Source organism: Aulonocara stuartgranti (assembly GCF_965226115.1).
Source record: "Aulonocara stuartgranti genome assembly, chromosome: 22".
In the NCBI taxonomy this organism is placed as follows: domain Eukaryota; kingdom Metazoa; phylum Chordata; class Actinopteri; order Cichliformes; family Cichlidae; genus Aulonocara; species Aulonocara stuartgranti.
Window position 1 is genome coordinate 24564569 of NC_138957.1, and position 25403 is coordinate 24589971.

Sequence of the window (25403 nt, forward strand, 5' to 3'; positions counted from 1 at the left end):
TATTGAGTGGGATCACTTTACCGCCGTGCCCTACACTACAGCCTGGACACTGTTCATGTCACTGGCAGCATCACTGTAACAATCTCCATTTTAAAGTGGCAGGGTCAATTTCCAGCCTTCTCTCACATCCTGCTCTGCAATTTAATTGCTAATGCATCTCCTGTTTCTGCTCCTCTGGCTTTCATTTCCATGCTGCCAACCCCCCCTCCTCCTCTGGGTACAATCTTACTCTTCTTGCTTAAATCTCTTCCTTTTGCTCTACCATCAAGTTTCCCCCTCCTTCCCTCGCTACCTTTTCGGCTCTGTGTAAAGAATAAGCTCAGTGTCACCTGAGGTGCCGAAGTTTTGCTGGTGTGAAGGCTAATCGGTGACAGTGATGAAGATCCTCCTGACAGGACAACAAAAGCAGTGGGGTGTTTGAGTCACTTGTGAACTGTGTAGACCGTTATTCAATTCCTGCTTAAGTATTAATAAGGCTTTACATGCCCTGGGGAGGTCGTGAGATGCAAGTGCATGCTTGTGCATCTTGCATGTGTATGCATGTGTCTCTGAGTGCAAGAGCTAATTTGTGGGCTGCTCATTTTTCTTGACAATCACGAAAGAGGAGGCTGGTAAAGACTTTTGTAACTGAGGACCAGCTCATGTAATCGGAGTAATAAGGAGCCTCAGAGGAAAGCAGGATGCTATGAACACTTTTGAAAAGTTTTGTTGGAGAGGATCTGCAGCGAAAAGTCCTGCACGGGACGGATGGTGAGTTTGAATTATTTCAGTTTTTTTGGGGGGGGGGGGGGGGGGGGTTCTTGGATACATGTTTAACTTTACTCATCCTCAGTGTCCTCAGATAATGTATTGATTCAGTCACTCTTTGGGGAAAACTTTAAAGCAGTTTTTGCCTCATTAGGCACGATTTACAGATCTCACTCAACTTTGTTTTCAAAGTTCGCTGAAACGCATTTTCGCACAGTGAGTTTCACACAGTAACAAATGTTGCTCACACTTGTTGCTTAAGTCGCCGTTCAAACTGGTGGCAGGTCAGAGCGAGGTCGAGCTGAAGAAAAAAAAGAAATGGATGCCTCAGAATAATTTACTTACAAAAAAGTGTCTCAATATTTTTCTCTTATGTTGATATATAGTAAGAGAGCTCTGCTGTACATATAAAACATTAACATTTATTGTGTTCTGCTTTTCTACTGTGAATGAGAAGTAGCACAGAGAGCGACTCAGTTTCTCTTTCCCGTATAAACCAGTGCTTTGGTACGTCTACACAATATAAAGGTTGGGGAGGGTCTGTTTGTGTTTTTATGTCATATTTTTGTCATTTTTAGCTCATCCAGGCAAACGCTGGTAGGATGTTTAGTGAAACTTGCACACAGTGAACACATAACAAGCAAAGTGTGCTCAAGGTTAAGGTCACATTCGTAGCTTTACAGCCAATAAACTGGATTATGATGGATCATGAGCTTGGTGACCTACTAAATCATCAATGTGGTGGTTGCAGAATTACAAGACGACCAGGTGATGTTGAAAATGTGTCCTAAACACACACACACACACACACACCTTTTTGTACTTTTTGTGTAATGAATGCTGCATACTGTTGTTATTATGACCTGTTGTGGGGATGACGCAGACAAAAGCAGTTTTTGTGTTGTGAGGTTTGTGAGGGTGAGTTTGTGAGGTTTTGCCAGAAGAGTCACGAGTTTAGCAACTGTAGTTTGGAAATTGTGTTTCAAGAAATGTGTCCAGACAGCTGTGGACGTTTTGATCATTTAGCGAGAGCTACTGTGCCTGTTCCTGCAGGAGAAATTAGAAAGTGGTGATTATTAAAGACAAAAAGAGTCTATCAGTCACTTCTTTGGCTTTTCAAATGTTGTAATTCTCTTAAATGAACAAGTTATGGGGAAGACTTGCTGGATAAACTGTAATTAACAACTGATTCGAAGTGATTCACTGCAGTTTTTATGGGCTCATCGATAAGATAACCCTGCAGGTGCAACATGTAAATCTATGGTGGAATATTTTGCATTCTAACGGTTTTTCCAGGTGTTTTTTTTTCCCTCCCTTTGTTAGACACAGAAATGTGACAAACTGCTGCTGATCGGAATAAAAACCAGACATTTGCTTCTGCATTGAAAGTGTCGTCCTCCATGCAGCCAGGATAGACTTCATTGGTTATGTGCTGCCTCTGTATTCAGAAGCTGTTTGTAACCTTTTTTCTTTCATGCGCAAAGTCACCACCAACACCTTGAGCATGCACGCCGTCCCAAAGTGATGCTGCTGCGCTGAAAAAGGAGAAGAAACGGAAACTGTCTCCCTTCACCATTATCGCTGACCACATGGATAAGCCGTCTCACCCCGTGCCGCAGTTCGAGGTGGACGTGGACCTGGGCTTTGCTCTCTTCTTTCTCTTCCTGCTGTGTTTTTTCCTTCTGGTGACGGTGGTACGCTGCGCCCAGACCGTCGTGGACCCTTATGGCTCGATCTCCACCTCCACCTACCAGGAGGAGCAGATCACCTGAGATGGAGAGAGGGAGAAGGGGTGGGGTGAGAGTGCAATCTTACCACTGTGTGGGTGCATACTTTTAAGATCATGTGGTTTATAATGTATGTACAAAAAAGCTTCAGGACATTGAGCAAAAAGCAAGCAGTCTCATGGAAGACATGAGGCGTGCATCGTGATGCTTTTCAGTGTTTCAGACTGAGGGCTCGAAGCACCGAGCTGTTAAAATCAGACTTTGTTCCAAGCATTAACACAAAGATCTGTCATGTTTAAGGCTTTTGGCCTTTGTTGGGTTGTTACTGAAAATGTTTTTCACAAGTATTTCTCATTAAATTAGCAACTAGCAAATTTCAGGTTTTCTTTTTCTGTACGTCAAACTGTTTAAATGTGATGCATCTTCTGTGTTCATACTCACAATTAATCAACAATCAAAAGCAGCTCATGTTTCCCTACAGTCCTCCAACACCGCTGTAGGCAGGATTTACAGGTACTATGAAGGTTTTTACAGACTAGTCACAAGAGCAACAACCAACAGCAAAACCAGAGTGAGGGCAAAAGAAGGAAAACAGGTTTGTATTCAAATATGTTCAGTTTCTAACTTTCAGTTCCTCGAATTTCCAGAGTGGGGAAGCTGCTCATTTCAGTTTAGCTTTCATTGTTTTGAAAATATTTAGTTTCTGTCTGAGGCATAAACTAAACTAAAGAGGCAAGAGATTTAAAAAAGCCAGGCTACCATGATTCCCTCCATATTTGGGAAAAACTGAAATCTAGTTTTGTTTTTTTGTTTACTTTGGTCAACTAACATGTTTTTCTTCACCTAGTTCTGTCTTCTAGTTTAGCTTTTGTCATACAAAACTTTTTCTGTGTGGACCGTCTATGCTCCAAACCATTATTTAATTCAGCATGAGTGGTCTCAATGCGCTCTTTGTTACCCTGGCTGCTGCTTCAACACTGTCTACCCTGGAGCAGTAGCGCCCTCTGCTGGACAAAAGAGGAAAAGCTTACAGCACCTGGTATTCCCAGGCGGTCTCCCATCCAAGTACTGACCAGGCCCGACCCTGCTTAGCTTCCGAGATCAGACGAGATCGGGCGTGTTCAGGGTGGTATGGCCGTAAGCGAGAACATCCTTCATAAAAAGACTATTTATAGATTCGAAGTGTTATATATGTCCACTTGAGAATATGGTTGATTTTATTAACTAAAAGAACATACCACTATTTAGTCAGCGATGACTTGATTGTAGTTTTTTTTCTCCCTATAGTGTTACAATGTCTAAAATATTGTTTGAAACTGCTTCTTAACATAAAATTATATAAATAATAAAAGATATCATATTATTTAAGTTTTCGTAGACTGCTGCTGACACAAGCCTGCAGTCAAAATGGCGTGTGCCGGAGGACAATACCGGGGAGACGACGATAGGGGGCAGCACTTCTCAGATTCATTTGTTAACAACCACTTTTGAACGCCGAGAAGAAGGAGAAAAACAACAAGTCTGTTAAAATGGAGGAAAAACCTGCCTGATAATTTTGGATAACACACATTTATATAAAAAAAAAAAGAAAAAAAGAAAAAAAAGTGCAGTTATGACGCAAACTCCAAAACAGTGATTTCAGTGTTAGCCTGATATGTAGCTGCCGCTCCAGCTCTCATTACAGCGGATAATTAAGACATAACATCAGGTAAGTGGTTGAATTATTTGTGTTTGTATTAAATGAGGTAAACCCCCACGCAGCTTGATTGTAGGTAGGAAATGTGTCTAAACACAGCTTTGTTTTGTTATTTGTTCGTTCTCAGTAGGCACAGCTGTAGCCCTTTAAACAGCTTTCAGAGTCTCCTGGACTGGTGCTACAGCACTCCTGTAGCAGCAAAAACAAAAAAGTTCACATTTTCTGATTCATTCTCAGGGCTTCAGGACACAGTGATGTCACATGTTTTTTGTTTGTTTTTGCGAAAAACAGTTTCACTTCCAAGGAGTTGCCATTTGGCATTGGTGCTAATGCTGATCCAGATATTAAATTTTAAATGAAAATGCAAATGTTTTCTGTATGACTTCCTCTTTACAATGTTGCTTCAGTTTAATTAGGTTTTATGCATTCATTTATGCACAGTCCTGCCAGAGCATTTCAGCCAGTTTGACTGATCCGTGTTTGTGCTAATATGCTGTGCATTATGGCCAAACATCTCCACCTTGGAACTCATCTTTCTAAAGCACATTGTTCCATAAATTATCTGGTTTGTTCAGATGCAACTCTGCAAACCTAAGCAGTGCTCCCATGTTCTTTCTTAAAGAGAAAAGGCTTTCTCCTGCAGCCCTTTAGACAAGTCATACTCTTTTTCTGATTGTACTGTCACAAACATTAAAGTTATACATTCTCACTGCTCACATGTCACATACTTTTAAGACATTACACAACAAACTTGCTAAGTTAAACCGAGTTGCTCACACAGGTATAGCTGGGTGGTGCTTTAATGAAACAGCAGGTGCTGTCTACTCTCCAGCTGCTCCTGGCCACCCCTTTAAAACATGCTGCTGTGAGCTGAGCTCTGACACCAGGTATTTCTACAGTTAGTGGCTGGCCTGACTGAGTCACTGCCATTTGGAGTGTTATATTTTGCATGTTAGTGATATATATATATATATATATATATATACACATTCTTTCTGTTTATGTTTTACACCACTTTATTCACCATATTTTCATCATAATGTTTTGACAATGGTGTGTGGTCTTAAAGCAGGGGTGTCCTGCAGGTTTTAGACCTTAGCCTAAGTCAACATACCTGAATCAAATAATTAGGCCTCTGGAGAACTTCAAGACATGTTGAGGAGGTAATTAGCAACTTAAATCAGCTGTGTTGGCTCAAGGACCCATCTAAAACCTGCAGGACACTGACCCTTGAGGCCTGGAGTTGGACACCCCTGTCTTAAAGAGATGTTTAGAAAAGGCCTTCGGGTCATCGTTGTCCACTTATTTTGAAGCATTATCCAAGTTAATTTCAATTTCAGTGGCAACCAGGGCATGTTCATCATTTTCCCTCCTGGCTCAACCTGGCTACTGGATCAGCATTTTACTGGTCCTGTATATTTACTACTGACTTATTAAGTAGTGCTTGAAAATGCAGTACAGTAAATGCTGTGCCCCACTTAACGCTACAAATATCGCTGCTAGAAAGAGATGCAGTGGCTGCTGTCAATTTGCTGCACAGGTAACAAGAAATCTGGCAAATTTAAAGATCTAACAGCTTATCTGTAAACAGAAGGCTTTTTTCTAGCTTCTGATTAATTTATTTGTGCTGTTGTTGTGTGAAACAAACCAGCGGCAGATGGTAGTTTAAAAATGTGCTGATTTTTGCACCTAATTAGATTTTAAACCTCTAATTCTTAACCTGACAGCACAGGTTTTGGGTTTATGTAATTAAAAAAAACAGACAAACAAAAACCAAGTGGACCGTTGTGAGCATGGAAATTACAATCATGGCCTTCGAGATTGAGGCAAAAGGTTGAGGTCATTATCGATGAAGAGTCAGACCACAGAGGGTGAAAAAGCCTTCGTCCCCTTGGGAATTATATTTAAGCAACCATATATTGTATAGAGTGAAAATCAGTGGACTTTATATAAGAGATCTCCTCTGACACACAGAAAAGGCAGCTTTAACAAATGTTAAATGTGAATTTGATTGATAGCATTTTCATTTTCTTTTGATGGCAAGCTACAGTTGTCAGGATTTGTTCTCACCACGATGAAAGTCTGGCATGGCGATGGCTCAAGTTTCACTGATGCTTTTTTTCTTTTCAGACACTATGTCTGAATCGGCATGTGAGCCCATTCACTCCACAAATGAAACCAGCAGCCAAATGACACAATGGGAAAATGGCTCGGCCTCTCTTAATCTAATAAAGAAAGCAGTGGTGGTCTTGACCAGACTGCCCGATTATAAGATCAGCGCCCTGCGACCGCCGACGCCTCAGCAGTCCTACAGCGAAGCTGAATTCTCCAGCAGCTCCGGTTCTGATATGCAGTGGCAACCAGAGGATGATTCCACTGATTCCGATTTTTCGGTTTCGAACAATAATCAGAAATCTGACAAGAACAGCAGCGGTGACACAAGGAAATCCTCCAACAGCAGTGGTAAGGCCACAAACATTACCACTTGAATCCTGCTCTCAAAACTCTCAAATAACTTTAAAATTCCACTTCTTACTTTTGCCCTCAAAGAAATAAACCCCTCTGTTGGGATATCACCAACTTCTGCCCACTGCTCTCATGAAACTACGAACATCCATCCTAACTTACCGCAGGATGAAGTGAAAGTGGACATGATGGTCTTGGCCAGGAAGAAACGCATGAAGTGGCAGCGTGGGAAAATAGTGGAGATAATTTCAAAGGGTAAGAGAAAATACTGCAGGTTTTCCAGGAATTATGATTTTCTTTGTTTGTTTATTACCCTTTAAACTTGTTAGTCCTTTTCAGATGAGAGCATTTCATTTCATTGTTGTTGTTTTTTTTGTATATTTGTATAAAAATATCTTTTAATTCAATTCAATTCAATTTTATTTATACAGCCCCAAATCACAACACCAGACACCTCAAGGTGCTTTATATTGTAAGGTAGACCCTAAAACAATACATACAGAGAAAAACCCAACAATCATATGATAATAACAATAATGGATTGCATTTATATAGCACTTTTCGAGACCCTCAAAGCGCTTTACAATTCCACTATTCATTCACTCTCACATTCACACACTGGTGGAGGCAGCTACAGTTGTAGCAGGAGCAGACCTGGAGCAGACTGACAGAAGCAAGGCTGCCATATCGCACCTCTGGCTATCACCAGTAGTCGGTAGGTGATAAGTGTCTTGCCCAAGGACACAACGACCAAGACAGACAGAGCTGGGGATCAAACCAGCAACCTTCCGGTTACAAGATGAGCTTCCCAACCCCCTGAACCACGGTCGCCCCATGACCCCCTATGAGCAAGCACTTGGGTGACAGTGGGAAGGAAAAACTCCCTTTTAACAGGAAGAAGGCTCTGGCAGAACCAGGCGCGTAAAGAAAATATCTTTAAGCGATGGATTCTTGTCCACCAAAATATACACATTTAAGGATGTGACCTCAGTGTGGTTAAGATTTTCAGCTTTTTTCTCATATTTAGCTGGCAGTGGGCGAGAGGATTGCACACTCTGGACATCAGTCAATTACAGGGCGCACTGCTTCCATTGGGCATATTTAGGATAGTGATAGAGTCATGGTGCATGCAGGAAAACTGTTGCACTTGTGGACATGACCTAATGAAGTATAACCACATTTTTTTTATTATCCTTAGTTTTCTGCGTTTGTCACTGCATGAGCCAGCAACTTAAATTTTTTAAAAAGGACATTGACCAAAGTGCTCCAAAGCAATTAAAAGAATTTGAACCCTTGTTAAATAAACTGAAAATGAAAGACAAAGACAAATGAAACGTTAAAAAGGTGAATAATAACTTAAAATATGTTATTCCTGTTTATAAAAGATGCATTTTCATTTTCTTTCTAATTTGTGAAGTACATGCGGTAAAATCTAGGCAGGCTGACATGTGTTCAGACAGCAGTACTTCACTTTTAAATATGAACCACCAAGGAAATAGCATTTAAATGGTAGGAACTAAAAAAATTTTTCTTCCTCTTTACCAGAAGATGGACGGTTAAAGTACAAAGTTAGCTTTGAAGAAAAGGGGAAGATTCTAGTATCCGGTCACCACATTGCCTTTGACACCCCACCAAAGGTAGAGCATCTTTTTGTCGGCACTCGGGTTGTTGTTCAGTGCCAGGATAACAAGTTCCAGTTCCGGCCTGGTGTTTTAGCCGAGCTCCCCAGCAGAAAGAACCGCTTCAGGTGTTCATACCTCTATGAACAAACATAATCACGGGCTTTTTGTCAGAAGAAACAAGTGTCTCACACATCGCTGTTTCATTTTCCAGGTTCTTGGTCTTTATGGATGATCACACGCCGGTCTATGTCGGCTTACCTTTTTTTCACCTGGTTTGCAGACCGTGTAAGTTGTGCTGTGCTCCGGCTTTTCTTTTACTCACAGTTGCAGCAAGCAGCAGACAGGAGAGTGTTTATTTGAAGCACGCTTACGTATTTAATTCATTATTTCAACAGTGGAAAACATGTTTGACGACATTCCCGACGGCTTTCATAAGCATTTCATGAAACAGTACATGAAGGACTGGCCGTACCCTCATTTGACCATATACAGGGTTGGACAGAGCCTCAATGCAGAATACTTCGGAGAGCAGCAGAGGTGTGAGGTGCAGGCGATCGACTGCAGCTTGATACAGGTTGTTTTTCAGGTGGGTGTCTTTTTTTTTTTTTTTTATCTTTACATTTTAACCAGTCAACAGCAGATCTAATGCTTATTCATACTTCAGTAAATATATTTAACAGAGGTGCTTCTCAGGTTGTGGCACAGGATTTCAGGAGGGTTTGAAATTATGAGTTACAGACAGCATGTTTAACCTAAAAACATATCTCCAGTGTAAGTCCGCCTTGGCTATGTTTAAATAATCCAAAACTAAAAAAAACAAACAAACAACGCTCCCGTTTCTTTTCCTAATCACCTTTCCTTGACAGTGTGCCTTTTTTATGTCTCACTCAGGCTGACCATCACAGAGAGTGGATCTACAGAGGCTCCATACGCCTGGAACATGCACAGGCTAGGTTTTTGGAAGTGAGCGTGAGGAGAGAGGCCATGAATGAGTCTGACTCTGACTAAATATCCACAGAGAGTGGATGCTGTGAAAATACTGGGAATAGCATTCACAACCCCCAGAAATGTGCCATTGCATCTCTTTGGAAGAAGATTGGCTTGTGAGCGTGCAAATAAATGGCTCAAGGATATAAGGAGGAGATTTAACCTGTTTGAACGGGGTGCTAATTTTGTAATCTTTAATTTGCTGCACAGTTGTGCAAAGTGACTGAGTGGACCATCGCACTGCCGAATGAAACAAGACATAATTTTTCCTAGAAAACATGCGAACGGTGATTTTCTTTTTCAATTTCTAAAGAAATGGCACTTTATAATTGCACAACTTTTAACAGCAAGGTTAAGCAGCTGTATTTTTTCAACTTTTTTTTTTTTGAACAGTTATATGTGAAAATGTTCATACCCTCATTTATTAACTTGGCCACGAATAGAAATTTGTCTGATGTGTGTTCATTCACTTTTTTCAGTGTTGTTTTTTATGAATTGGGAACAATTCATATAAACCTTTTTTCATATTTACAGATTGATATGACAGTTATGTCTCTGATTTATTTTGCCTTTGGTGTCTGTTATGTTGCATCCTTTGTCGTTCAACAATAAAAATTTTTTTTAAAAAAGCCTTGTTAGCAGTCGGACGTACCGCCCACGGTACATTGGATGGTTTAGGGGACTAATTGGTTACGTACAAAAACTTATCAAAAAAGAAGCTAAACATGTTATATATATTTGGAAAGCTGAGATTCTCGTGATTCGAACGATGTAAAGCATTTCAAGATAGAATCAACATAGCAGGTACAATTAGTGTTTATGTCAGGCTGCCAACATCGAAAAAAAACAATAACAATAAGGTCTGTACTCACATATATAGCACCTGTTAGTCCACTGGTTCATAATATTCCAACAAAAACGGTGTAGTTAGACTGCCAAGAGTCCAGGCAATCTAAATCAGTCCAATATTTAGTCTCTGAGACATTTATATGTTGATAAACATCCACTGAATGTAATAGTATTGTTTCAAAGTAGCCGGCGAATAATCCTATTTTCGGTGCTTCCTGAAGCATTAGCAGCTCTTGACATGTAAATATTCCGGGTATTTTGATCTCAAAATGGCCGCTGACCTCTGCACTTTCGATTGACACCTCATTTGAACCAATGGGTGCTTCACACAGGTGTGAACAAGCAGCGATAGCCAAACACAGCTGGTGGTCAGCGGTCTGGCCAGCCCCCCTTTGATGGGCAGTAACTTCTTCCAATTGTGGCAGAGTGTCAAAATGATTGGCGTATCAGATAGCCAATGATCTTTAAAGAAGATTGATATGCAGCTTAAGGGGGAGGACACTTGTTTTACCCCTTTAATTCGCATGCGCAAAAGTTTTTTGTCACTCGTGCGCTTTTGCGTAAACTTTCATAGCGACGACAGCGTCTGTGTTCATACAGCATTTTGAGAGAACTTGCGACCAAAGGAGCTTTGTAAGTACAAAATGGCAAAGAGGAAAACTTACTTCTCACTGGAAGAAGTCCTCGAACAATGCACTCGGCGTGACAGTGATCAGTCGGAGGAAGATATTTCCGAAGAAGACAGTGATGTTTCCGTTGTTGACTCGGTAGCAGAGGATATTTTTTTGGATGGAGGAGACGCTACTCTCGACATGTAAGTGTTTATTATATCATACAATGATATTACTGTTTGTATGTGTGCCTTTGTGTGTGTGTGCGCCTTTGTGTGTGTGCGCGCCTGCTCCTCTGTGTGTTTGATGCGTTTTTACTAACTCCTGCTGTGTTTATATTGTTTGTTTGTGTGTGTGCATCTTTGTGTTTTGATTGTGTTCTTACTAACTCACGTCGTGTGTCTTTATATAATGTGTGTATATATATATATATATATATATATATATATATATATATATATATATATATATATATATATATATATATATATATATATATTGTGTGTGTTTTGAGGTGTTCCTGCTAACTTATATCGTTGTTGTTTTTTTGTATATCACAGACAATCATCAGAATCAGATGAACTATGGGAGCCAGCCAGTAAAAAGACAAGTACAGAGGAACACGATGACAGCATTTCGTCAGAAGAGGAGCCACATCCTTCCACTTTCCAAAGAGTTTCTGGAAGCAGAAGGCCAAGAGGGAGGGGGAGAGGAAGAGGAAGAGGAAGAGGGAGAACTGGCAGCAGTCAAGCTGAGATGCCAGCCAGTACATCTGAAGAGGGATGGAATGATACAGATGCTCCAGACATAATACCACCACAGCCCACCTTCAGGCCCATCAAATCACCAGGACCTCAGATCATACCTACAGCTTCATACACACTTTTACAGCTTTTTCAACTTTATTTCACAAACTCCATGTTGCTGACAATAATTAAAAACACAAATGACTTTGGATCAACATGCCACAAGCCCTCTAACCCATGGATTGACTTGACTTTACAGGACATGTATGCTTTTATGGCCATGGTGATTTATATGGGTCTGGTCAAACTCCCTGCAATCACTGATTACTGGCGAGTTAGTAAACTGTACAGCCTTCCATTCCCTAAAAAAATAATGTCTGGTAAGAAGTTTCAAAGGATCTGCCGCTCCCTTCACCTAAGCAGTTTGGAGGACAATGCTGCTAATGAGCAGAGAAGAGGTACGGCAGATTTTGACCGTCTCTGCGAAATAAAACCATTATACACGGAGATGAGGGAGGCCTGTAAAATAAACTATAACCCTGGCCAAGAAATTTCCATTGACGAGCGAATGGTTGCCTCCAAAGCACGTATTGGAATAAAGCAATACATGAAAAATAAGCCTGTTCGCTGGGGATACAAACTTTTTGTTTTGGCAGATTCGAGCAACGGATATACATGGGACTTTTTCGTGTATGAAGGGAAGCTGCAGGGAAACAGTGGCAAGGGACTAAGTTATGAATCCGTGATGGAGCTTATCGATACACGGTTGCTTGGCACAGGATACAAACTTTTTGTAGATAATTTTTATAGTAGTCCCTCCCTTTTCTGTGACCTCCTTCAGAAGAGGATCTGGGCATGTGGAACAATACGAACAAATAGAATTGGATTTCCAAAAACCAAAAAAAATTGCCTGGACTCTAAATCTCCCCGTGGCAGCATAAGATGGATCCGAAAGGACTCCCTTCTCTTCGTTCAGTGGCGAGACACAAGGGATGTGTTCCTGTGCTCAACCCTCCACACAGCCCATGCTGGGGACACTGTTCAAAGGAGAGTTAGAGATGCAGATGGACACTGGGTGCTGAAAGACATCTCTGTTCCACCAGCAGTGAAGGAGTATAATCGGTATGTATTTTATATTCAACAATCTATATAACTATTATGTTATTTATTTTGTTTTTTGGAAATCCAATTTTGTTTGTTCTTGTTATTCAATTCTGTTTGTTCTTGTTTTTTCTGTCAATGCAGGTGCATGGGTGGGGTGGACCACTCCGATGCCTTGATAAACTACTATAAAGTCATCCACAAGACTCAGAGGTGGTATAAGACATTTTTTTATCATTTTCTGGACATTGCTGTTGTGAATGCCTTCCTGCTTCACAAGAGCATCACAAAGGGTAAAGGAGAGGTACCCATGCACCAAAAGGCTTTTCGGGAGACACTTATTGAGGAGCTGGCAGCGGCAGCTGGCAGCCTTGCTCCATCGCCCGCACCATCACCCTCTCCAAACAGAGCACATCACAAGCCTGTGCATATCAGTGGACACAGCACCACAGGTCGTCTGAGGTGCAGACACTGCCAGGCAAAGACACCAGTAAAGTGCTCCTCCTGTGATGTGCCTTTGTGCTTTTTGCCAATTCGAGATTGTTATAAAGACTGGCATGATGCCAATGATCTCTAAAAAATATAATTGTAAAAATACATTTGTGTGAAAAACTATATATATATTTATACACCCACAGATGCATATACATAATGTGTATATATAGTGAGTTTTAATGCCATAATACTTTTTTTTCCCTTTACATTTGTTTCGAAATTGAAAAAAAAACACTGTATAATGTTTATGCTCCTGTAATTTTGTAAAGTATTGACAATAAATCTGGATGTAAGAATAGCTCTGAGTGTAACCTTTAATTAGAGACCAAAATTAGGACTGTACATAAAAGCATTCAAGAATTACAGCCTTTTATGTGTTGATTGTTACAAAGGGCCATTTGGAGTCTCCAAGTGGCCTTTTTTGGGTAGCGCCTATACATAGACCTAAATAAACTTGCATAGAACACTCATTTTCTAAGATATTGTTATCAAATTTGAATTGTGGCTTGGTAAGGCTTCATGCTTTGATCCTGTTGTGTTTTCCAGCTAATACCTCACAAGGTAGGCATCTGCATGCATTCCTTACAAAAAAAAACTTGGGCGGATTTTTTTTTCTCTCTTTTTTAGTGTGTTCAAAGTTCTATTACTCAATAGCAGTATGACATAAAGTGATTCTGACACCTCAGGAACAAACTACAGATTGTCTCCTTTCAAAAGAGACCAAAACCATGCATATACTCCAAATGGTTCAAGAGCAGCATGCAATTTATTTTGGATATGCCTTTTTCACAAATTTTAGGCAAAATTTGTAGGACTGCTAAGGGGATATAAGCTTGTCATATGCAAGCAAATACCCTCTGCCTCATTCATTTCCTTTACTGGAGTGCATAATTGTAATTTAAAGATAAATCTGAGCTCTCACCTGCTAAATTTACTGATATAAAAATGACTGACATAGAAGTTTAGCTATCTAATATCTTTTCTACACTTTGACCTGGTCACACTAGTTAAATAAATACCTTTTAATACATATCAGGAATGTAGCAGAGAGGAAACTTAAGGGAAATGGATGTATGCAAGGTAGTGTTTCATATTTGCTCCTAAGTGCAAATTTTAGACTAGTATGAATTATCTGAGAAGCAAAGCACCAAACAATTAATTTGCTGTACTTAAAAATGTAACTGACGAAGACTCAAAAAAGACCAAAACAATCAGTCTTAAACAGACATATTTATGTGTTTACTTACCCAACAAAATATACTCATTTCAAAATTAATACTTTAGTTTTCATTTATTCGAGAGAGCCTTGTATAGCTCAACACTGTTCAATTTAAATTTACTATTAAGTTTTTACTCAGAGAATGGTTTGAAAAATTGAAAACATCAAGTGAGCCACAGGTCTCTGCCTTGTTCATGGCAGAGATTAAAAGAGAATGACCAGCTGATAGGAAAAGCAACCTCAACTCCTTTAACGTTACAATCAAAGTATGCAGAACAGCATCTCTGGATGCACAGATGAGCAGCACGCCAGGTACCAATCCTGTCAGCTAAGAACAGGAAACTGAGGTCCCATGGATCACAGCAGTTGGAAAACGTTGCATGGTCTTACCGATCCTAATTTCTGATGCAACATTTTGGATGGCAAATGTTGTGTAATCATATGTTTATCAATCCATCCTGCCTTGTGTCAACAGTTCAGACTGGTGGTGGAGTGATGGTGTGGGGGATATTTTCTTGGCACACCTCAGGCTCTTTGGAACCAACTAAACATCCAGTCATCTGGAAGACTAATAAAAATAAAGTAAAACTAATAAGAAAATGCAAAACTATAATAACTCTGCGTTCCATACATAGCAATCGGTTTAAAAAGAAGTAGAAGATTGTCGGTCGTATTTCCGGACGCAGGGGGCGGCAGTGAGTCTCACAGGTCTACCCAGCAACATGAAGAGAAGAAGACCATAGAACAAAGCTAAGGTATGGCTTGCTTCTTATTTGACATTTTAAATTAAAATTAATCAAATTAATTAATCTAGCTGAAATTAAAAGAATGGTTATCAGGTTGGATACACTTTGTGCGATAAAGAGGCGCAGAGTCAGGATGAAACGGTCTCCACGGCTAACTGATTGAAGTCCATGCTAGCTTCGACCAATAAGTCTCAAGACAAAATCAGATGCTGGTGTTTTGGTTTTTATTTATTTAGTTAGTTATTTTTAGTAAAGCCCTTAACACCTTATCCTGGCTGGACGTCTTTTTTTTTTAAATATACGACCTTGAGCTTGAGAAGTGTTTCTGATTTACTTTTAATCCCCCCTATTTGAGCCCGCACACCTAGATGCAGAGGAACCAGATGTTCGCCAGGTTTCAGAATACTTTATCGATCCCTGGGGGAAATTATTTTTTGTTACAGTTACATTATAAACAAACATTAACAAGACAGACAATACGCTAACTAAGAATAGTACAAATATATATATATATATATATACACCAATATGTATGTATATATATATATATATATCCCCTCTGGCCAACACCAGTAGGCAGTAGGTGAAGTGTCTTGCCCAAGGACACAATGACCGAGACTGTCCAAGCCGCGGCTCGAACCGGCAACCTTCCGATTACAAGACGAACTGCCAACTCTTGAGCCAAGACCTTCTTCATAGTAACATTATAAATGTTATATGGTGGTAACACAGTATGAAGACATGGTTACATGTAATAGATGGTTGGTTTGAATAATTTATCAAATGTGAATTTTACATTTCCAAGAATCTGAGAAAATACCTCAGGTTTTATGAGGGAGCATTCCCTGTAGTAAATGCTCCCTTTAGGGCCAGTAAAGCAGATTATTTGCCTCCATCTCACTCTATCCTTTCCATCCTATTCTCTCACACCAGCCATCTTCATTTCCTCCTTCATGACATCCATGCACCTCCTCTGTGGTCTTCCTCCTTCCCTCCCGCTTGGCATCTGTTGTCCATTATAGCCAGTATCCTTCCTCTGCACCATCTCTAACCACACCTATTCAGCTGTCTCCAAACTGTTTAACCCAAGCTATCCCTCTGATATAATCATTTCTAATCCTTTTCCTTTTGGTCACCCCAGTGAAAATCTGAGCATCTTCAACTTTGACATCTCCAGCTCAGCCTACTGTCTTTTTGACAGTGCCACTGTCTCTAAACCTTGTATCTCCAGTCTCACTACCATGTTGTGAACCTTTGGTTTTACTCTTGCTGCTATCATTCTGTCACGAATCACCGCCAGGACTCTTCTTCACCTCTCTGTTGCTTTTCTGACTATTTAAACTCATCCCTCTTCACTATATCTGGTTCCTGCATCGTCATTTTTACACCCGTCTCCCTGTCATGCAAACAATTGTTCTGTCTTTCTTCTACTGAATGCAATTCCTTTTCTGTCCAGTGCACCTCCACCTCATTCACCTGCTCCCTATTCTCACTAGAATGCACCATGTTGTCCAGAAACATTCTAGCTCAATAAATTAGTGATTCATTTCAGCGGTAAGTTAGCTAAACCACAGCACAATGTAACCATTTTCTATTAATATGTGCTTTATTTATGCAGGTAAACACTCAAAGGCTCTTGACCTTCCTCTAAGAGATGTGATGTCAATCTTTTCTAGTGTGTTAGGAGCCCCAAGTGTAAGTCTTTGAGATGTTTGGACTTTGCATTGTTCATTTCTTTTCTGCATCATGAGAAAATCTATGTTTTTTTGGAATAACATTAGTAATAATTAATCTCTGATATGTGAAACCTTTGTGTGTTGCAGTAACTATGGATGGAGATGAGACTGAGATGAGCAGAGAGGAGTGCTGGATAATAGACAAGGCTAAGGAGACCCAACGGGTCTCTCCGGATTTGCTGGAGAAATGCAATCAGCTGCAGTCTCTGCTGAAAAGGAGAGAGGAACAGGCCGCGTGCCTCCTGAGACTTTGCGAGTGAGTGTTGTCATTGTAAACGAATATGAAAGCATTAAGTGTGGCAATCTTTAAAAAAAACAAACATGCTTTTAACATGCTTAACTACTCACACAAAAAACTGGTTTTGGGGTTCATTCTCTTGTTGGTTCATTGTTGGAATAAAATGTAATAAAAACGAGCAACAGTCAAGAATTGTTATATATGGAGTGTGGAGATGAGAAAAATATTGTACTGCTACTATTCATAACTATCATCATTATCATTGCATTAATCAGCATTTCATTAATACATTTATTGAAGCGGTTGGCCTTACATTAAAACTTGTATTGCAGGTGTGATCATAATTACATATTAACCTTTTATTGCATGTGCAACTGTAATCATTTTTATACACACATTGCAGGATTGTGCTTATATAGAGTGATGCTCGGTCTATTTAAAGGTCTTAAGCTTCGCGTGGCGCGAATGTCCAGGCGATCCATGGTGTAAGTGACCTAGAGCAACAGAAGGTTTAAGCATGCACGCTTGCAAACATACATGATAGTATTCATTCTAGGCTAAAGGCCTGGGACACATTTTGCTTCTAACTGCATTTGAGTTCGCCTAGTAACAGATGACAGAAGAAGAGTCAAGAAAAGTGTCAATCTTCAGGGACCACCTGGAGGGTGAAACAGATTGCCATATATGGAAGAATGTGATAGAAAGTTTCACACTGTTAGACCTCTGCCTTACCACAACATACTTCAAATACATCGAAGGCTTCTACAGACAAAAACATGGCTGTGCCATGGGCTCCCCCGTGTCACCTATCGTAGCCAACCTTTACATGGAGGAAGTGGAAAGGAAGGCTCTTGGCTCTTTCAAAGGAAGAGTACCCAGCCACTGGTACAGATATGTGGACGACACCTGGGTCAAAATCAAGACACAAGAAGTGGAATCCTTCACTGCGCACATTAACGCTGTGGATAAAAACATCAAGTTCACCAGGGAAGACACAAAGGATAACTGTTTGCCTTTCTTGGACTGCGCCGTGCACATTGAAGAGAATGGCAACCTCAACATCGAAGTTTACCGGAAGCCAACACACACGGACCAGTACCTCCTCTTTGACTCCCATCACCCTCTGGAACACAAACTTGGAGTAATTAGGACCCTACACCACCGGGCAGAACATGTTCCCTCTAAGCCTGAAGGAAAAAAGAAGGAACACACGCATGTAAAGGAAGCACTCAAAACGTGCGGTTATCCTAAATGTGCGTTCTTAAAGTCAGCAAACAGGCACAGAAAAGAAGATCAGACACCAGCGAGGGAGGATAAGAAGGACAGACGCAACAACATTGTCATCCCCTATGTAGCCGGTGTATCAGAAAAACTTAGGAGAGTTTTCTCCAAGCATGGCATTTCAGACCCAGTAACACACTCAGACAGAAACTGGTTCATCCGAAAGACAAAACTCCAAAACACAGACTTAACAATGTGGTGTATGCTGTACGGTGCAGCGAGGAATGCTCAGACCTCTACATTGGAGAGACCAAACAGCCACTTCACAAGCGCATGGCACAACATAGCAGAGCCACCTCCACAGGACAAGACTCAGCAGTTCATCTGCATCTTAAGGACAAAGGTCACTCTTTCGAGGATGCCAATGTTCACATTTTGGACAGAGAGGACAGATGGTTTGAAAGAGGAGTGAAAGAAGCCATCTATAGGGAGTGCAGAATTATTAGGCAAGTTGTATTTTTGAGGAATAATTGTATTATTGAACAACAACCATGTTCTCAATGAACCCAAAAAACTCATTAATATCAAAGCTGAATGTTTTTGGAAGTAGTTTTTAGTTTGTTTTTAGTTTTAGCTATTTTAGGGGGATATCTGTGTGTGCAGGTGACTATTACTGTGCATAATTATTAGGCAACTTAACAAAAAACAAATATATACCCATTTCAATTATTTATTTTTACCAGTGAAACCAATATAACATCTCCACATTCACAAATATACATTTCTGACATTCAAAAACAAAACAAAAACAAATCAGCGACCAATATAGCCACCTTTCTTTGCAAGGACACTCAAAAGCCTGCCATCCATGGATTCTGTCAGTGTTTTGATCTGTTCACCATCAACATTGCGTGCAGCAGCAACCACAGCCTCCCAGACACTGTTCAGAGAGGTGTACTGTTGTCCCTCCTTGTAAATCTCACATTTGATGATGGACCACAGGTTCTCAATGGGGTTCAGATCAGGTGAACAAGGTGGCCATGTCATTAGTTTTTCTTCTTTTATACCCTTTCTTGCCAGCCACGCTGTGGAGTACTTGTGTGATGGAGCATTGTCCTGCATGAAAATCATGTTTTTCTTGAAGGATGCAGACTTCTTCCTGTACCACTGCTTGAAGAAGGTGTCTTCCAGAAACTGGCAGTAGGACTGGGAGTTGAGCTTGACTCCATCCTCAACCCGAAAAGGCCCCACAAGCTCATCTTTGCTGATACCAGCCCAAACCAGTACTCCACCTCCACCTTGCTGGCGTCTGAGTCGGACTGGAGCTCTCTGCCCTTTACCAATCCAGCCACGGGCCCATCCATCTGGCCCATCAAGACTCACTCTCATTTCATCAGTCCATAAAACCTTAGAAAAATCAGTCTTGAGATATTTCTTGGCCCAGTCTTGACGTTTCAGCTTGTGTGTCTTGTTCAGTGGTGGTCGTCTTTCAGCCTTTCTTATCTTGGCCATGTCTCTGAGTATTGCACACCTTGTGCTTTTGGGCACTCCAGTGATGTTGCAGCTCTGAAATATGGCCAAACTGGTGGCAAGTGGCATCTTGGCAGCTGCACGCTTGACTTTTCTCAGTTCATGGGCAGTTATTTTGCGCCTTGGTTTTTCCACATGCTTCTTGCGACCCTGTTGACTATTTTGAATGAAACGCTTGATTGTTCGATGATCACGCTTCAGAAGCTTTGCAATTTTGAGACTGCTGCATCCCTCTGCAAGATATCTCACTATTTTTGACTTTTCTGAGCCTGTCAAGTCCTTCTTTTGACCCATTTTGCCAAAGGAAAGGACGTTGCCTAATAATTATGCACACCTGATATAGGGTGTTGATGTCATTAGACCACACCCTTCTCATTACAGAGATGCACATCACCTAATATGCTTAATTGGTAGTAGGCTTTCAAGCCTATACAGCTTGGAGTAAGACAACATGCATGAAGAGGATGATGTGGACAAAATACTCATTTGCCTAATAATTCTGCACTCCCTGTATATCCACTGTGAGCGACCATCTTTGAACAGAGGCGGTGGTTTACGACACCAACTCTCTGCCATCTATAATCCAGTTTTGAGTTCCCTCCCCAGACGCCTTAACGCCCACTCACATCCTGGGCCATCTGACCTCAGGAATTCGCATGATAAGGTGGGGCCAGGTTTCACAATGAGCTCACCCGAAACCCTGACTGATTGGGACCCACACCCAGTTTCACACCTTGGCTCAGGCGATTAGAGGATCATCAGGGGGTCCTTTTGTCCCTCTGCGGGGGGATACTCCAACTAGGTTTAAATCTGGGACTCTCCACCATTTGACCTTAGAACTGAAGAAGCTTCTCGGATGAGAGGTGAAACGTCTCCAAGCAACTTAAAGAAGTCCAGACGCTTTTCTTTGCAAGCTCCTTTGACCGTGATAGAAAGAGGAACTTCTCTGTCTGTTTTTAGCTTTCTAAATGAATATCTACTGTAATTGACATATATCATAATTTATTAATAATTTATTCTTGCAAGGAAGCAAAAGCATAAAAATTTCATGCAAGTGCTTGAATAGGGTAGTCCCTGCTGAGCTTTTAATGACATTTAGTTAATCCCACCTACTTTGCCTTAAAACTGTCCCAAAATAACACGTCCTTCTACAGGCTTCTAACAATGTGTGTTGTAGATAACCTTTTTTCTTTTTTTTGCAACCTGGGCACTAAGTGTACTGAGTGTATCCTTTACTTTTTATACAACGCACACTAACTAGAACATTGCATAACATATTAAGATATAAGATAAAAAATTTAAGATAAAAAAAAGTTGTTTTGGCTTTCTTTAAAAGACACGATTTTGTTCTAAATGTGATGATTCTTTATGTATTTATGATGGCATGGATGCCATCCATCCATCCATTTTCCTATCCGAGGCAGCAGCCTAAGCAGCCCAGACCTCCCTCTCCCCGGCCACCTCCTCCAGCTTGTATGGGGGAACACCAAGGCATTCCCAGGCCAGCCAAGAGATATCATCTCTCCAGCGTGCCTGGGTCTGCCCTGGGGCACCTCACCAAGGAGGCATCCTTGTCAGATGCCCGAACCACCTCAGCTGGCTGCTTTTGATGTGGAGGAGTAGTGGCTCTACTCTGAGCCCCTCCCAGATGGCCAACTCCTCACCCTATCTCTAAGGGAGAGGTCAGCCACCCTTCGGAGAAAGCTAATTTCTGCTGCTTGTATCCGCGATCTCGATCTTTTAGTCACTGCACTAGTGAACAAAACCCAGAGATACTTAAGCACCTCCACTCGGGGAAGTTACTTGTCTCTGACCTGGAGTGGCAACTCAACCGTTTTTCTGGCTGAGGACCGTGGTCCCCCTTTTCTCCAGACTCTGCTTCCTCTACGAAAGATGTGTCAGTGGGATTAATAAGTATTCCTTCCACCGCACGACAATATTCTTAGTCAAAGTCAGCAGTGCTCCACCTGCACTATACACAGTGCAGGTAGAGCACGACTTTCCCCTCCTGAGTCGCCTGATGATTTGCCAGAATCTCTTCCGAGGCATGAATGTGCTATGTTAAATATCAGAGCCTGTACACTGGTTACTTTCTCTGTGTTTTCTATCTTCTCTTCATTCATTTCTCTTTGTTTTTGTCATTCAGGTCTGTGGCTGCATGTGAGGATACTGTCAAGAAACTTTACTCATTGTTGGAATGGGAGTACAGCGACACAGATTTGGACGATGACAATAACCAAGCAAGCTGTGGTAAAGCAAAATTGAATTAAAAAATGTGCACTTGGTAGGTTTGTTTGAAAGCTACAATTTAACCTGTGATTTTTACTGTTTTTAGGACAAGCATCACCACTGTCATGCGAGTCTGCTCCCTCAGAAACTCAAGTCCACAGACCTCTGGCTTCTGATGGCTCGGCTTCTTTTTCATCTAAGCCAAAAGACAGCGAAAAACAAGAAAGAGTTCTGAGAAAAAAACACCCTCTCGCTTTGAAGAGCCCAGTAGTGGTCCTGACCAGAATGACTGGATCTCAAATGACCAGCTCTCTATCTCCTCCATCACCTCAGAATCACTGGAGTGAAGATGAGTCTTTAGGCACTGATGGGTCTGACATGCAGTGGGAACCCAGCGGAGACTCGAGTGATACCGACTTTTCTATTTCAAGTACACGTTCAAACAAGAGGAAAAAAATGGCCAAAAAGAATGGAAAACACACTAAGAATGACACAACACATCAGGAGAGAAGAAACTCCATCAGAAGCGGAGCAAAGACATCGACTCTGACAACAAACGCAGAAAGCAGCGCCAAAAGCAGCCCAGTGAAAACACTGACGCAGCAAGCGGGTACAGTTCCTGATGCAAAAGGCAAAACGGCAAAGTCATCACAAGCCGACACAAACACAAGTGCTGAGAGCAAGGCAACGAAAACATCGCCAAAACCAGCAAGCGCTTTAGGTAATGACCACAAAATATACATTATGGAAAAACATAAAAAACGCCCTTTTTTTTTGCCCAGATCTTAGGTTTATGTGGGGATTTGTGTGTTTTTAAGCTGATTTAAAGCTGTATTATATTGTTGAAGAGTAGAAAATATTGGCAAATTTAAAGATCTTGCTTTGTACACTGAGGAACAGATCACTACCAGATTTCCAAACACAGAAATCATAAGATCTATCCAATCGTCAAATGACATTTTGCTCCTTTTACGCCGACAGGAGTAACTCCTGTAACCACTGTATCAGCTGCTTCTCAGTCCTCATCCACAAAGACCCCTGCTGCGGTGCCACAAAAAGAGATCAGTGTGAACATGAAGGTCCTGGCCAGAAAGAGGCCTTTGAGCTGGCATCCAGGGACAATTGTTGAAATAATAACAAAGGGTAAGAATAATAAAGAAAAGGCTCTATTGGTAAGCACAAAGCAGATTGTAAAGTTTCACATTTGTCTTTAGCTTAACAGCTACTCGTCGATTAAAGACGTCTTGTTTTGTGTAGTTGGGAATGTTGGTTGACATTTAATCAGTGTAATCTGTGAAATGGCTTTGAGGTAGTGAGTACGTTAAGCAATGAATTGCATTTATTTGGAGACATTCTGTAGCTCTGTTGACACTGATTGTCATCAGGATGTCACGGCAAGCAGAGCTCGACACACTGTTGCTCTGGTGGCTAAGATAACAAAAATGTTAAACTTCAAAGTAAACAAAAGAAATTATGTGATGCTAAAGGAAGGTATGTTTCTTACATATCCGTGTCCCATAGTTGAGGCTAGACTAGCAACGTTTAGATTTTTTTTTCTACTCTTTTTTTTTTTTCTTCTATATTTTGTTGAGTGGTCGTGGTTGTGCTTGTTGTTATTACACACACCATGCGATATGACATATGAGTGACATTACCACAGTTTAAAGTTTGTTGGTGTTTGGGCCTCACCAACTGAATTCCTCTGGCAGCACATTTTGACACAGATTGTGATGCTGTAACTTAACAGCTGGCGCTTAAGCGCTTTTGATTACGCTCTCAAAGAAAATAGATACATTTGATATGAGAAAAAAACCCATTTAATTTAACAAATGCACCTGTATTTGACATTTCTTCTTTCAAGAAAAGCAGTACGTAGAAGCAAATGTGGTATAATCTGAAGTGTTTCCAATGTTTCTTTAATCATTTCAGAAGACGGCAGGGTGAAATACAAGGTCAACTTTAAGGAGAAGGGGAGGAGCCTAGTGTCTGGTCACCACATTGCCTTTGAACACATGCCAAAGGTGAATGAGTTGCTTGTCGGTGCGCGTGTGGTGGTCCGGAGCAAAGACGACCAGTTCGTGCCTGGTTTCATGGCAGAGGTCCCCTCCAGAAAAAACCGCATGAGGTTAGTGTGTTTTACTCTGGTGATAAATTCAGATTGTGAAGGTGGGAAAAAAGTGTAAAATTGCTTTTAATTTTTATATTCCAGGTTCCTGATTTTTACTGATGATCACACTCCAGTGTATGCTAGCTTACGTGCAATGCACATGGTTTGCAAACCGCGTAAGTTCAGGTTATTTATGGTTGTCTGTCTCTGTGTTAGTCCTGTGACAGACTAGCGATCTGTCCAGGTGTACCCCGCCTGTCGTCTTATGACAGCTGGTGTTGTCAAGTCCATAATATCTAATTTTATAAAATCCAGAATCCTAATTCTTCTATACTTGCTGTCCACAGCAGCTGCTATTATAATACTGCTACTAAGAAGATTTTCCATTTTCTATGACAGTGGAGAACCCTTTGGATGATATCCTAGATGAAAAGCACAAGCTTTTCATGCAGAATTATTTAAAGAAGTGGCCTTATCCACCCATGACGCAGTACCATGTCGGACAGACGGTAAACGTGGAACGTAACGGATTCCTGCAGAGGTGTAAAGTACTGGAGATCGACTGCAGTTTGATGGAAGTTGTTTTTCTGGTCTGTTCCATCTTAAGTTGTTCCTGTTTTTTTTAAATCCTGTTATATTTATTTCAATTGTGTGACTTACTGTAGTGTGTTCATTTCATGTTTAGGATGATGATCATAAGGAGTGGATCTACCGAGGCTCCAGTTGCTTGGAACAAATGATTAGTGTGAATGAGAATTTAAATAAGACTTAAAAGGAGGACGGGCGGAAGAGTAACACTACCTCAGTCAATGGTAAACTACTTTCGTATGTGGAGAAAAATTATGTTATCCTGGTTATCCCTGCTGGCTTACTAGTCTCTCTGTTTCCCTGTTTTGTGTGGTTTAGAGCCATCACCATCATCAAACTGATGGACTATGAGGATGCTTTAAGTTTGTTCTACTGTGCTTTTCTCTTACTCCTGGGGATAATGCCTTCAGATCGTGCAGATGGTACTGATGCAAATGTATTCATTTTATAACAGATTTTGTACAGCTGAACGAAAATAAAAATTTCTAAGTAGGTTCAAACTTATTATGTGTTAATCTGAAAAAGTGAAAAAGAGGGCATCTTTCATATGTGTGTGGCTGCAAAGTCTGCAGCTCATTTTCAAGTTGTTTTTACCAAAGAAATAAATCAAAATGTTTGTAATAAAACTACAAGGAATTAAAATCAAAATGTGTGACTTAACATGTAAAAGCTTATAAAAGCAAGAATGCCGCCATCTGCCTCCATTATATCCACTATCCTTCATCTACACGTCTAAACCATC

The 25403-nt window shown here is 40.8% G+C and overlaps 2 protein-coding genes and 1 long non-coding RNA gene across 7 annotated transcripts in view; all 3 read left to right on the plus strand.

Annotated features, from left to right (window-relative positions):
* LOC309698518 overlaps positions 1-13515 on the plus strand; it is a 66426-nt gene extending 52911 nt beyond the window's left edge. Inside the window, exons 1-3 of one of the 3 annotated variants that reach the window (XR_014274114.1) lie at positions 10639-10908; positions 11266-12573; positions 12697-13515. This is a non-coding gene — a long non-coding RNA (uncharacterized lncRNA). Of the gene's footprint in view, positions 1-10638; positions 10909-11205; positions 12574-12696 lie in introns of those variants that run through there. The other 2 variants (XR_014274113.1, XR_014274115.1) reach the window with 2 other exon arrangements.
* Positions 3882-9872, plus strand: LOC309698513 (histone-lysine N-methyltransferase SETDB1-B-like). 2 transcript variants are annotated; one of them, XM_082521023.1, is made up of 7 exons: positions 3882-4182; positions 6301-6633; positions 6721-6891; positions 8185-8383; positions 8470-8543; positions 8654-8844; positions 9150-9872. In XM_082521023.1, the coding sequence occupies exons 2-7, from the start codon at positions 6306-6308 to the stop codon at positions 9264-9266; spliced, it is 1080 nt and encodes a 359-aa protein (XP_082377149.1). In that variant the 5' UTR covers positions 3882-4182; positions 6301-6305; the 3' UTR covers positions 9267-9872. The 2 variants fall into 2 exon arrangements, with proteins under 2 accessions (XP_082377149.1, XP_082377148.1); XM_082521022.1 differs by having other exon boundaries at positions 3888-4182; positions 8182-8383.
* Positions 13516-14914: 1399 nt separating the features above from the next.
* Positions 14915-25321, plus strand: LOC309698511 (uncharacterized protein). 2 transcript variants are annotated; one of them, XM_082521016.1, is made up of 11 exons: positions 14915-15021; positions 16631-16707; positions 16836-17004; positions 21884-21987; positions 22073-22687; positions 22948-23109; positions 23896-24091; positions 24176-24249; positions 24473-24663; positions 24759-24885; positions 24980-25321. In XM_082521016.1, the coding sequence occupies exons 3-10, from the start codon at positions 16841-16843 to the stop codon at positions 24843-24845; spliced, it is 1593 nt and encodes a 530-aa protein (XP_082377142.1). In that variant the 5' UTR covers positions 14915-15021; positions 16631-16707; positions 16836-16840; the 3' UTR covers positions 24846-24885; positions 24980-25321. The 2 variants fall into 2 exon arrangements, with proteins under 2 accessions (XP_082377142.1, XP_082377143.1); XM_082521017.1 differs by lacking the exons at positions 24759-24885; positions 24980-25321 and having other exon boundaries at positions 24421-24600.
* Positions 25322-25403: the final 82 nt, after the last annotated feature.

Excerpts from the sequence above, each read along its gene's own strand:
- LOC309698513 (XM_082521022.1), top strand. The coding sequence starts at position 6,306 with ATGTCTGAATCGGCATGTGAGCCCATTCACTCCACAAATGAAACCAGC. Across the intron at positions 6,634-6,720 it reads GAAATCCTCCAACAGCAGTG|AAATAAACCCCTCTGTTGGG; the intron begins GTAAGGCCACAA and ends TTGCCCTCAAAG. Across the intron at positions 8,544-8,653 it reads TCACCTGGTTTGCAGACCGT|TGGAAAACATGTTTGACGAC; the intron begins GTAAGTTGTGCT and ends TTATTTCAACAG.
- LOC309698511 (XM_082521016.1), top strand. The coding sequence starts at position 16,841 with ATGGATGGAGATGAGACTGAGATGAGCAGAGAGGAGTGCTGGATAATA. Across the intron at positions 21,988-22,072 it reads CAATAACCAAGCAAGCTGTG|GACAAGCATCACCACTGTCA; the intron begins GTAAAGCAAAAT and ends TACTGTTTTTAG. Across the intron at positions 24,092-24,175 it reads TCCAGAAAAAACCGCATGAG|GTTCCTGATTTTTACTGATG; the intron begins GTTAGTGTGTTT and ends TTTATATTCCAG.